At 37.5% G+C, this 12,702-nt stretch overlaps 1 protein-coding gene across 1 annotated transcript in view; it reads right to left on the reverse strand.

Annotated features, from left to right (window-relative positions):
- The window catches only part of LOC118018595 (catenin alpha-3-like), a 1,827,095-nt gene that overhangs the window by 1,581,711 nt on the left and 232,682 nt on the right, over positions 1-12,702 (reverse strand). The window contains exon 6 of the mRNA XM_035017231.1: positions 6,377-6,496. Within this exon, the coding sequence (XP_034873122.1) occupies positions 6,377-6,496 (120 nt within the window). The remainder of the gene's footprint in view (positions 1-6,376; positions 6,497-12,702) is intronic.

The raw sequence follows: 12,702 nt of genomic DNA on the forward strand, positions 1-12,702 counted from the left end.
CAAAGTATTATATACCCTTCTGGTTTGGGAGTTATCTGAAGGGATTAACAAAGTTTCTTCAGTGAAAGAAAAAAGCAGTGGTTCACATGAGAGATGATGGACTCTGAAAAACAAACTGAGGGTTCTAGAGGGGAGGGGGGTGGGAGGATGGGTTAGCCTGGTGATGGGTATTAAAGAGGGCACGTTCTGCATGGAGCACTGGGTGTTATGCACAAACAATGAATCATGGAACACTACATCAAAAACTAATGCTGTAATGTATGGTGATTAACATAACAATAAAAAAATTTTTTTAAAGCAATGGTTCATTCCTGAACATCATCACTAAAGAGAGAACAATATTGTGCTGAACAATACCACCTGGAACCACACGGCAAGTTTAGGTACATAGGATGTAATTATTACACGAGTTGGGATTTGGCAGAACATTGGGTCTAAGACCTTATTTCTACCACAGATTGCCATGGCACAATACTCAGGACCTTAATTTTACTGCCCATCAAGAGACCATAAAACACATTAGAAGCAAAAAATGCAACTCCTTTCTCAAAAGGTATCAATAGTTTTGGGGGTTTTTTTGTTTGTTCTGTCACACAGATCTCCAACCCCTACAACACATATGTCCAGAAACATTCCATCTGATATGTTAAGAACAGTGCTGAACCTTATGTGCAGTACAAAACTGTACAGAATAGAGAGCATATTCTTATGGAATTTACCATTATGGAAGATGACTTACGAGAATAATACAAAACAACATCATAATAACTTACGTATACTAACTACCTGCCAGGCATGGTGCTAAGTTCTTTACATACCGATTCTTTTATGTATTATAAAGGATTTAAAGCATTTATGTACTTTATGCTTTATATATTGTTTCCTTAAAACAGGCTATAAGTTAGGTATTATTCTTTTAACATTTTAAAAAAAGAACTATGGTGCCCAGGGCAGTACGAACAGTCTAACTAGATCTGGCTGACTACAAAGCTATACTCTAACTTGCACTTACTGAAAAATAAGTGTATAAGCAATAAGATGCTATATTGTATGACACGGATAAAAGCTAAAAATGACAAAGAAGGAAGAGCTTACATATTGACTAGAGGTCATAGGATGAAGTGTCATGAGGGAGGCTAGACTTCAGTTTTGCTTTAAAGAATGATCAGCAATTAAATAAGCAAATAGAAAAGATCTAGATACTCTAAATACCAAGTTTTATAAACCTTGTGAAAAGGGCCAGAATAGCATGGCATGATTAGGGAAACAAGAGGGAGAGCAGGAATATGTGATGTGTTCCAACATGGATGTGTATCTGAAGTACAGTATTTTAATTTTACATGTTTTCACATCAATATGTAAATGTACTTTAGTCTACATAATGTTCGACTCAATAATGTCTACTTGAATTTATACAAAGGACTTCATAAACCTCTGGGAAGGGGATGTGTCTTATAATGCTATTAAAAGTATTACGGGTAGAAAAGAGAAGAAGGAATTAAATTTGAGTACAGATAATCAAACTTTATTTTATTTTATTCCACAAAACCAAAGCCCCAAGGAAATTTCTTGATTTATAACCTCTCAAATTAATACATAAATCTGGACTCTATATAATAACTGAAGCTTACTATTACCATTCCCATGTAACATTAACCAGGAAGATAAAAACCAAACAGTCAAAGCAGATAACTCCAAGAATGCATCTCCAGACAGTAAAAACTGAAAATTTTTCAGTTTCAGATTCTCAGGCTAATCTTGCTTTGTCATCTGGTTACTTCGGGCTGATTCATCCTGGAAGACTCATCACCTCATCTATCAGGGCCTCCTCTCACCTCTTCCAACCAAAGCTATTTTCAACATTAGTCTTTTTGACAGTAGGAAAATGGAGAGATGCTTGTGCCCCAACTTAAAATATAGCCCAAGGAATTGTTGAAGTACAAGCACTCACTCTTTAAAAAAGAAAGAAAGAAAGAAAGAAAGAAAGAAAGAAAGAAAGAAAGAAAGAAAGAAAGAAAGAAAGAAAGAAAGAAAGGAAGGAAGGAAGGAAAAAGAAAAGAAATAGCTAAGCTCACACTTAGGAGAGAAAGTACAGTAACTCAAAAAAAAAAAAAGGTAAAAAACTAGAGCAAAGTAATCCAGGGATCTCTCTGGCCCAGGGAAAAAAAAAAAATCTCTCAAAATGATGTTTAAAATGTCATAGAGAGGGACAGAAAATAAAATCTAATGAATGAGGGGCGCCTGGGTGGCTCAGTCGTTGAGCGTCTCTGCCTTCGGCTCAGGTCATGATCCCGGGGTCCTGGGATCGAGCCCCACATCAGGCTCCCTGCTCGGCGGGAACCCTGCTTCTCCCTCTCCCACTCCCCCTGCTTGTGCTCTTTCTCTCTCACTGTGTCTCTCTCTGTCAAATAAATAAATAAATAAAAATCTTAAAAAAAAAAATCTAATGAATGAGGCCAAGAAAATAATTATAATCAATCCACTGGTCATCCATAATTCACAGTTAAGGTAACATTAACATTTTGTGTTTATTTAAAGAAATGGATGGAAAATTATAAATGTTAGGGGAAAATCTAAATGATAAATAAGGCAAGGGGCCATCTGTCAACCTTTGGTATCCAGGAAGCCAAAGGGTTAATGCCCTTGTGAATTTTAAAAGTATACTAAAATACATCAAAGTTACTAATTGCCTGTAACCTGAGACCAAAACTTCAGGCATGCTTCCTTGCTCATAGTAACAAGAGCACCAACAAGTGTTTACTGAGGTTTTGCCATGGATCAGATACTGTTGTGAACACTGCAGAGAATACAGCATTAAAGGTGACAGACAAGGCTCTGTCCTTATGGAGCTATGCGCTGTCACAAAGAGGAATGATAAATATGGTTAGACCAGGGAACAAACCATGACTAATTCTCTGGTACAAAGAATCCTGCCTTATAAGGCAGAATCTTTCTTGCTGAATTGCAATTTTACAGAGACCTGAATCTTTTCCAGGAGAAGAAACTTTTTATATGTGTTTAATAGGTTTGGAGGCCTGGGCGCCTGGGTGGCTCAGTTGGTTAAGCAACTGCCTTCGGCTCAGGTCATGATCCTGGAGTCCCTGGATCGAGTCCCTCATCGGGCTCCCTGCTCAGCAGGGAGTCTGCTTCTCCCTCTGACCCTCTTCCCTCTCATGCTCTCTGTCTCTCATTCTCTCTCTCGCAAATAAATAAAATCTTAAAAAAAAAAAAAATAGGTTTGGAGGCCTTTTAAGGGGTAGGGTTGGAGATAAAAGGCAAATCCCATCAAGTCAGAGAAGAGTTGATGATGTTTTGACTCTTTGAACCCTGCCCACCCTAATCCACAACAATTCATCTGTGGCTTTGGTACAGAACTTGGTTAGTACTACAAATTTCTAGGAAGCTCTGCTACATTTGGAAGCAAAATGGGAAGTAAACAAAATTTGTCTTTGCTATTCTCTGCCATCTCCCTCGTTTGCTATGTCTTCTTGTATTCCTTTCTTTTTTCCTACCTTTTTGTCTATTTTGAAATTTTTTTTTAATTCTTCAAAAATCAATGTTTTTGTTTACTATACTCTTTTTCCAGGTCTCATTCTTAATATCCCTTCAGGAAGCCAGCCTGGGGGTTAATAAAATGAAGAGTTCTAGGTACACAATATAAAACCAAGTACAGTTTAATTTCCCTCACTTGGTCCCTCTTATCATATCCCTACAAGTTCCTTTCCCTCTTTTTCCATCAGTCTTTGGTCCATGACTTTCTTTCTACTCTACCATCCTCTTTCCACTTCCCTCCACTTCCCCTTCCATCTTTTCCAAGTAGAAAAAAATGATTATTAGAATATAAGGATAACTGGAGTTGTGTAATACAAAAGGATTGACAGTATGTTATGTGTACAGTTAAGTTCATTTCATAAGGATTTGTCCCTTTGAGTTTAAGACACTGCGTTGTGTGAATAAATTTCACTAGAACCATGGTTACTAAATATAAAACTCAGAAGATTGTGAAGATAAAGTTTTATGCATTTTCTTAGCTGTCTAAAGATATTATTTCAAAAATCCTTTTGTGTTTTTGTATATACTAAACAATTTGCATGAGAGAAAGAGAGGTGGAGAGAACCAGCCCTGTTTTGCCTCTCACCAGGTACCTACTTTCAAAGGTATTTTTTTATTATTATTTTTTTTATTATGTTATGTGAATCACCATACATTACATCATTAGTTTTTCATGTAGTGTTCCATGATTCATTGTTTGCATATAACACCCAGTGCTCCATTCAGTACGTGCCCTCTTTAATACCCATCTCCAGGCTAACACATCCCCCCACTCCTCTCCCCTCTAGAACCCTCAGTTTGTTTCTCAGAGTCCATAGTCTCTCATGGTTCATCTCAAAGGTATTTTTAAGCCCTGGGTCTGGCATGCCTAGACATCCTCACCTTCCTATCCCCCAGCCTGGCTCCCTGCAGGGGTACCGGGAATGAGACCTGGGAAACGCCCAGGTCTGGAGTCAGACTGATTTAGATTTGAAGCCCATCTTTGTCTTATTAGCCCAGTGACCTTAGACAAGTTATTTAACTCTCTTAACCACTTTTTCACCTTAAAATGGTGCTCATAAAACCAACCCCATTGTATTGTTATAAACATTTGATGATCTGATCCATAAATGTTTAATCACAATATGTGGCATACAATTGCCATTTAATAAACAGTATATATGATTTATATATACCTAAGTGTACACACATTTACACCCCATGTGCCCATCTTTTCTTCACCCACATATGCAATTTACTTATCTGTCCTCAATGCCATTCAGGCAGAGTCCTGCCCTTCTGCCCTTGAAGCATTCACATTTTTCCAAATTCACAATTAGCTAATGCGAAAATCTAATCAATGGAAATGTGCTAACAAGAAAGGATGAGAGAAGAGGACAGTGACTACTGCCTGCCAACTCAAATATCCCTCAGGGGTAAAATATGGCTCTTGGAAACAAAACTGTACTAAAAATTGCATAGGCCAGAGCAGTGACTTATGGTGTGAATTTTAAGTAGCACCATCTGGGAGATTCCTGTATTAGCTCTATGTAACCGTGACCACTTCCTTTACATGTGCTAATATGTAAGCCATCACTAATTTTAAAATAAATAAATAAAACTTAAATGGATATTGTGTCCTTTTTCATATAAATTAAAGTACATGCAGAGATGCTCCATTTACCCCAGAACATCCTACAAAATAAATATAACTCGCAGGAAAATAGGGCAATGGGAAGGCTAAATGCCCATGTAATATCGGTGATAAAGCAAAACCCAGAACACAATTCCCTTTTCAAGTCAATATTTCTAGACCTGACTTCATAAAGTGTAACTAAAAAAAGAAGCACAGCTTTGAAAACTTCATCCAAAAGATCAAAAATCTGTGAATTAGACAATCACAAGAGAGTCACACCTTTTGCCACACTAACAGGAAAGACTTAAATAATGGACTCAGTGGCTGGCCATGCGAGACAGCCACTTAGTCATTTTTCTAGACACTATCCATCATTGAACACATTCCCGAATTTCATGCAACCTAATTTAAACTTCTATCTGGCTGTTCTGATCGGAATAAACATGCAATCAGGTAAAAGCTTGACAACCCTGACGCCTAGTGGCTATGAGGAAATTGGTGAAGATCAGCTTGGGAAAATTAGCTAGCTAGTTACTATGGCAGCATCTCACAAATATATAAAATTTAGTGATTACTAATATTTTTTTAAAAAATACTAATTCTGAAAGCAACTCTATAAAAGTCTATTTTTGTTCTGTACTTATTGAGAGGTCTATACAAGGAGGCTAAAAGCCTTGCATTTGTAAAGTATATTTTCCTTCCCCCTTACACATTTAGCAAAATTCCACTAATCTTCAGAGATCAAACAAGAAAACTAAAGGTTGATTCATACTTTGGCGTATTCGTGATTCTTTCCCTCAAATTTGTATGTACATCTATATCCTTTTCCTGGTCATCAGGTGATTTTTCTCAAGTATCCCCTTGTCAAATATAAAAGCCATCTGGCCAAGCCATCACAGAGGTTTCCTTTATGACATTGAGGTGTCCTTAGTCAAAGGGTAGTTATAGCTTCACAAACCAGCAGGAGTTTTCTTTAAGAGAGGTATAAGGACACATGTGGAGACCCCCAAACTGCACATCCAAAAGCAAGGGCCACAACGAATGCTTCAGGAAGCCATATGAACACAGCAGGTCGCACAGCACAGCACAACCTATTTCTGCCCTAAACATTAGAAGATAAGTCTCCCCAGATCCACTTAAACCTGACAGGCAGGATGGCAGGAAGCATAAAGTGTTATCTCCTCCACCAAGGAGAGTTCTTACTCCTACCTGCTGACGTTTGAAGGCTAAATAATCCAGATTTTCCAGCTCCTTCCCAAGCTTCTGGTAGGTTTTCTGGAGGTCAGATTTATTGGAAACATTTTTGAGAGACTCAAATGTTCTTTGAAACTGAAATTGAAAACAAAAGTAAATCATTAGGCTAGCAGGACATTTTTCTCAAATGCCTAACTATCTAAAACAGAGAAATAGTCCAGATTGAGCCTCAGTTTCTCTCATTCATAATCCAGAGAGAACAAATGCTAATTGTCTTTCAATGAAATAACAAAGACTGATTATAAAGAATTAGAAACTGTATCATAAGTATAACCAACATTATTGCATGAATGGGAAGCGTGTTTAGTCCTCATTCCAACAAAAGAGCATACCTCATTAAAAAAAATAAAAAAACAACTGTGTTTTAGCATGTACTGCTACTTCTTTTTTTTTTTTAATTTTATTCTTATGTTAATCCCCATACATTACATCATTAGTTTTAGACGAAGTGTTCCATGATTCATTGTTTGTGCACAACACCCAATGCTCCATGCAGAATGTGCCCTCCTCAATACCCACCACCAGGCTAACCCATCCTCCCACCCCCCTCCCCTCTAGAACCCTCAGTTTGTTTTTCAGAGTCTATCGTCTCTCATGGTTTGTCTACCCCTCCGATTTCCCCTGCCCCATTCTTCCCCTGTACTGCTACTTCTAACAAAAAAAAAATTGTGATGAATGTATAATTTCAAATCATAATGAGGAAGTACTAAAGGAGCTCTCACATTCCAATCATGGAAACAAATATATATAAAGGTAGCTGCTTGCCTCTATAGAAATATCTATGCAAAATAAGCACCCCACAAACTTCAGCCAGGAAGATCTCTCAGATCTTATATTTTGAGAAGGAAAGAAAACTAACATTTTGGTGATCAAAGCATATGTAGCACGTTCAGCAAACATTTATTCATTTCTGCTCTATAACGCAGATGAGTTATAAAATCAGTTCTGCTGAATCAGAATGCTTCTTTTCATTTTTAAGTCAGATACTAGATAAACACAAAGGAGACAAATTGCAGTGGATCACAGAATACTGTTCTGCTGCTAATAATTAATTAAACAAAGGGAGCTCACAAGAAATTCAATTCTTGGTTTATTTTAGTAAATTAGAACATACTTTGGAAGATCAGTGATTGAAAATGTCAAGTAATGTTACTTGCAATGACATTTGCATTTGCTCTCTCTTCATGTCATTTATTTCCCGTATTCTCACTGCATGCCTTTAGACAGATTTCTACAGATAGAGACTTCACCATCTTAAACACACCAGAATTCCACGGACTATGATGCTATGAGACAGGCTAATAAGATTTTATAGAATATTATTAAGTTTCCAGGGAAATGATTTGACCTTACTATTCAAATTCTATGGAATAAGTCATATTATAATGGCATCCTACTGAATTAAATCCTCAATTTCATGAAAGCAACATGTTTATCTCAATCCAAGGTGACAGAGGAAAAAGAAATGGAAAATAACAGTGCTAAGCTTCCACAGCACTATAGCAAATTAAATTCAACAAATAATCTTTTAGAACCTACTATGCACAAGGTACTACTATGAATATTAAACATATTTCCTGCCCTAAAGGAACTTATAAACGACTCAGGACCTAGACATGAAACTCAGAAGTGGGAAAGACATTTACTGAGTGCCTGCTCAGTGCCAGATACTTTGTGCTTTCCAACTTAATCCTATTTCACTCCCCATTCTACAAGTAAGTACTCTGGGACTCAGAGTATAAACCGGGTTTTTACTACAATATTTGTGCTCTTCCTACTATACTACTAACTTTAACACAAGGTAAAGTAGTAAAGAGAATACAAAAAAAAAAAAAAGAGAGAGAGAGAGAGATAAAAGCAACATGTGGTAAAACAGAAAAAAACTAGGTATAGCAATTGAGGGACTCAGGCCACATAGAACACATGAAGAGATCTGAATTGGGCTTCAAATGGAAGGACAAGTTCTCAGAGCCTTAAATGGGAACAGATTCTACCCATCAGTTTAAACAAAGTCTGCTCGGTTTCCCCATTTTATAGCATAGTAAACAAATTTCTCTTGACGTAATTGTAATGACTTTTATATTAACTATCGTGTTGTATGATCATTTCTGTGCCTTGCCCATTTCTTGGTCCCTTCTCACTACATTCAAATCAAAATACCAAATCTAATATTCTAAACAATTTAAGTAATTTTACTGACAATATAAACTATTTTACCAATCAGTTTAATCCTAAGCACTTTATTTTCCCTAAAAAAATTAGTTCTACTTCTTAAATATTACTTCTTCACATTTATTTCTGTGAACTTTATATAGTTCCAAATAGGAATTCTAGGGTAAACACATTTATAAGTCTTAAAAATAAAAAAAACAGGGGCGCCTGGGTGTCTCAGCTGATTAAGTGACTGCCTTCAGCCCAAGTCATGATCTCAGGGTCCTGGGATCGAGCCCCACATCAGGCTCCCTGCTTGATGGGAAGCCTGCTTCTCCCTTCCCCACTCCCCCTGTTTGTGTTCCCTCTCTCGCTGTCTCTCTCTGTGTCAAATAAATAAATAAAATCTTAAAAATAAAATAAAATTAAGCTAAATTAAAATTAAAATTAAAAAAACATAAAAACCAAGCAATATGTCCATGGCCAAAGAAGAAAGGGAGACAACCCAGCAAGAATATATCACCACAAAATATTTCTATGAAAAATCAGTTTGTGTAAAGTGGAGACTTTAAAGTTTGAACTTTCATTATCAAGACTTACACTCTCCATTTATTGATACTAAATAGCTCAAAGTACTCAAACTATGATGATTCATTTATTTAAGTAGGTTTTTTTCCCATACAACAACAAATAATTTGTCAAGGAGAGGTCATACAATATCTGTTAGTGTACTTTAGATTAGATCCCTATTAAACACACCCCATCTCTCTCTGCCCATATATATACTTAAAGATGCTAAAGAGTAAAAGCAATAATTTTACCTTGCAGATAAAGCTGACATGCAAAAGATAAAAATAAGACAGTGATTAAAATGAGGTTTAGATTTTACTTTTAAAAAATTAGATGTTGACTTTATTTGAGGATTTTTCATTCCAGTAGGCCACTGTGCTTGATCACTGCAATAGACCTCTTGAGATTTTCTCATTAGTTCAGTGCATTGCAATTTCATTATGTTGACTATGTCTCAAAATAAATTCTCTTGCAGTTGAAGGTAAGTTGGGAAAGGAAACAGAATTAATTGAAGAGATTTTAACATTCCTAGATTTTACTTCTTCAAACTTTTGAGTGGAAATTTAAAATAAGCAAAGAAGCCCCAATAATTTGTCAAACATTAAATTTATCCTGTGTTAATATTTTTCCCTTACTACAAAATTCAAATGTAAGATAAAAAAGCCCAATGAATAAATCTGACTTCCAAACAAGCCTAGGAATGTTGTAAAACTGCCAAAACTGAATATCAAAATGGTCTCTGAACTGGGAAACAAATGCAAATTGTGTCCTATTTGATTACCTTATCAAACATCACAGGGCAGACAGGACAAAAATGAGAAGATGCAAACATTATCTCTAAGCCCAAAACTTGCCATTAAAGTAAGCATTGTAAACACTCCCAGTGTGTTTTCTCATAAAATTCTTTTCTGTTCAGATTTTGGTTCAAGATGGCAATGTAGGAAGGTCCTGAATTCACATCCTCCCATAGACACACTGAAACTATAGTTATATATGGAACAATTTCCTCTGGTAAAAAACCTAAAAACTGGCTGAACAACCACTTCACATCAAGCAAATGAGAGGTAAACCTCAAAGGCTGAGACACAATCTCACCATAAACCCCATCTCCAGCATGGCAACCCATATTTGGGAGGAAACTCAAAACCCACAACTATTCCCTGAGTATCAAAGGGTTTGTGCACCACATCAGGCATGCCAACATTTAAGACCAACACCTGAGAAAAGCCTAAAACAAATGGCTTTGAAGACCAATGGGGCTCATGCCCACAAGATCCACAGGGCTTTGGCAACCTGAGAAATGGCTCTTAAAGAGCTGTGTGCAGGAGCGCCTAGGTGGCTGAGTCATTAAAGCGTCTGACTTGATTTCAGCTGAGGTCATGATCTCAGGATCATGAGATTGAGCCCCACAGTGGGCTGAGCACTCAGTGGGGACTCGAGATTCCATCTCTCCTCTCTCTTTCTCCCTCAAAATAAATTAATTAATCTTAAAAAAAAAAAAAAAAGCACTGCATGCAGACTCACCCAGCACAGAAGCAGCCCTTTGAAGATTTATTTATTTGAGAGACAACATTAAAAGGGGGAGAAACAGAGGGAAAGGTAGAGGGAGAGGGACAAGCAGACTCCCCACTGAGTGGGGAGCCCCACACGGGGCTCCATCCCAGGACCCCAAGACCATGACTTGGCCAAAGTCAGACGCTTAACTGACTGAGCCACTCAAGCGTCCCTTTTTCTTTTCTTTTCTTTTTTTTTAGATTTTATTTATTTATTGAGAGAGTGACAGAAGCAGCTGCCCTTGAAAAGCATCCCAACTTTATGTGAAAAGACTCATTTGTCAATTTTACTTTATTTATATTTTAATTTTAATTCCAGTATAGTTAACATAGGGTGTTATATTAATTTCAGGTAGACAATATAGTGATCAAGAATTCTATGCATTACTCAGTGCTCATCAAGATAAGTGTACTCAGGGTGACTGGGTGGCAGAGTTGGGTAGAGCATCTGACTTGGTTTTGGCTCAGGTCATGATCTCATAGTCATGGAATTGAGCCCCACAACAGGCTCCACACTCAGCACAGTCTGCTTAAGATTCTCTCTCTCCCATCTCCCTCTGCCCCTCCCCGCTCTCACTCTCTCTCTCAAAATAAATAAAATCTTTAAAATATCTATATCTAGATATAGATATAGATATAGATATAAGTGTACTCTTAATCTCCATCACCTGTTTCACCCATTCCCCCACCCACCTCCCTCTGGTAACCATCAGTTTGCTCTCTATAGTTAAGAGTCTGTTTTTTGGTTTTTCTCTTTTTTCCTTTGTTCGTTTGGTGTTTTTTTTTTTTTTTTTAAGTTTTTATTTCAATTCCAGTTAACATAAAGTGTAATATTAGCTTAAGGTGTATAATATAGTGATTCAACAATTCCATACAACACCCGGTGCTCATCACAAGTGCACTCCTTCATCCCTTTCACCTATTTCACCCACCTGCCAACCCACCTCCCTTCTGGTAGCCATCAGTTTGTTCTCTATACTTAAGAGTCTGTTTCTTGGATACCTCTTTTTTCTTTTCTTTCCCTCTGCTCGCTTGTTTTGTTTCTTAAATTCCACATATGAATGAGATCATATGGTACTTGTCTTTCTCTGACTGACTGACTTCACTTAGCGTAATACTCTCTAGCTCCATCAATGTCATTGCAAATGGCAAGATTTCATTCTTTTTGATGGCTGAGGAATATTCCTATATATATACCACCTCTTCTTTATCTATTCATCAGTCCATGGACATTGGGCTTTTTCCATAGTTTGGCTATTGTTGATAACACTGCTATAACCATTGGGGTGCATATAGCCCTTTGAATTAGTATTTTTGTATTATTTGGATAAATACCTAGTAGTGCAATTGCAGGATCATAAGGTAGTTCTATTTTTAACATTTTGAGGAACCACCATACTGTTTTCCACTGTGGCTGCACCAGTTTGCATTCCCACAACAGTGCAGGAGAGCTCGTGCTCTCCTTTCCCCACAGCCTCACCAACACCTGTTGTTTCTTGTGTTGTTGATTTTAGCTATTCTGACAGGTGGGAGGTGATATTCCATTGAAGTTTTTATTTATATTTCCCTGATGATGAGTGATGTTGAGCAGCTTTTCATGTGTCTGATGGCCATCTGTATGTCTTCTTTAGAAAAATGTCTATTCACCCCGAGTTCTCAGCTCCTCCGGGGTGGAGATTGGGAGGCCAACATTTTCACTCTCCGCCTCCAAAGCTGTACCGAAAGCTTGAAGGGAACGAAAGCTCGGGAGAGCAAATCGGAGCAGATTACTTAGCCCGGACTAGGCAAGGGCGGGGCAATTCCGCCACCGGCAAAGACATTTGGAAACCACGGCAACAGGCCCCTCCCCCAGAAGATCAGCAAGAACAGCCAGCCAAGACCAACTTTACTGATCAATGAGAACAGCAGAACTCCAGCGCTAGAGGAATACTGCACATAGAATTCGTGGCTTTTTTACCATGATTCTTTAGTCTTTCAAAGTTAAAGTTAATTTTCTTTTTTAACTGT

Source organism: Mirounga leonina, unplaced genomic scaffold, assembly GCF_011800145.1.
Source record: "Mirounga leonina isolate KUSES-001 unplaced genomic scaffold, KU_Mleo_1.0 Mir_107, whole genome shotgun sequence".
NCBI classification, from domain to species: domain Eukaryota; kingdom Metazoa; phylum Chordata; class Mammalia; order Carnivora; family Phocidae; genus Mirounga; species Mirounga leonina.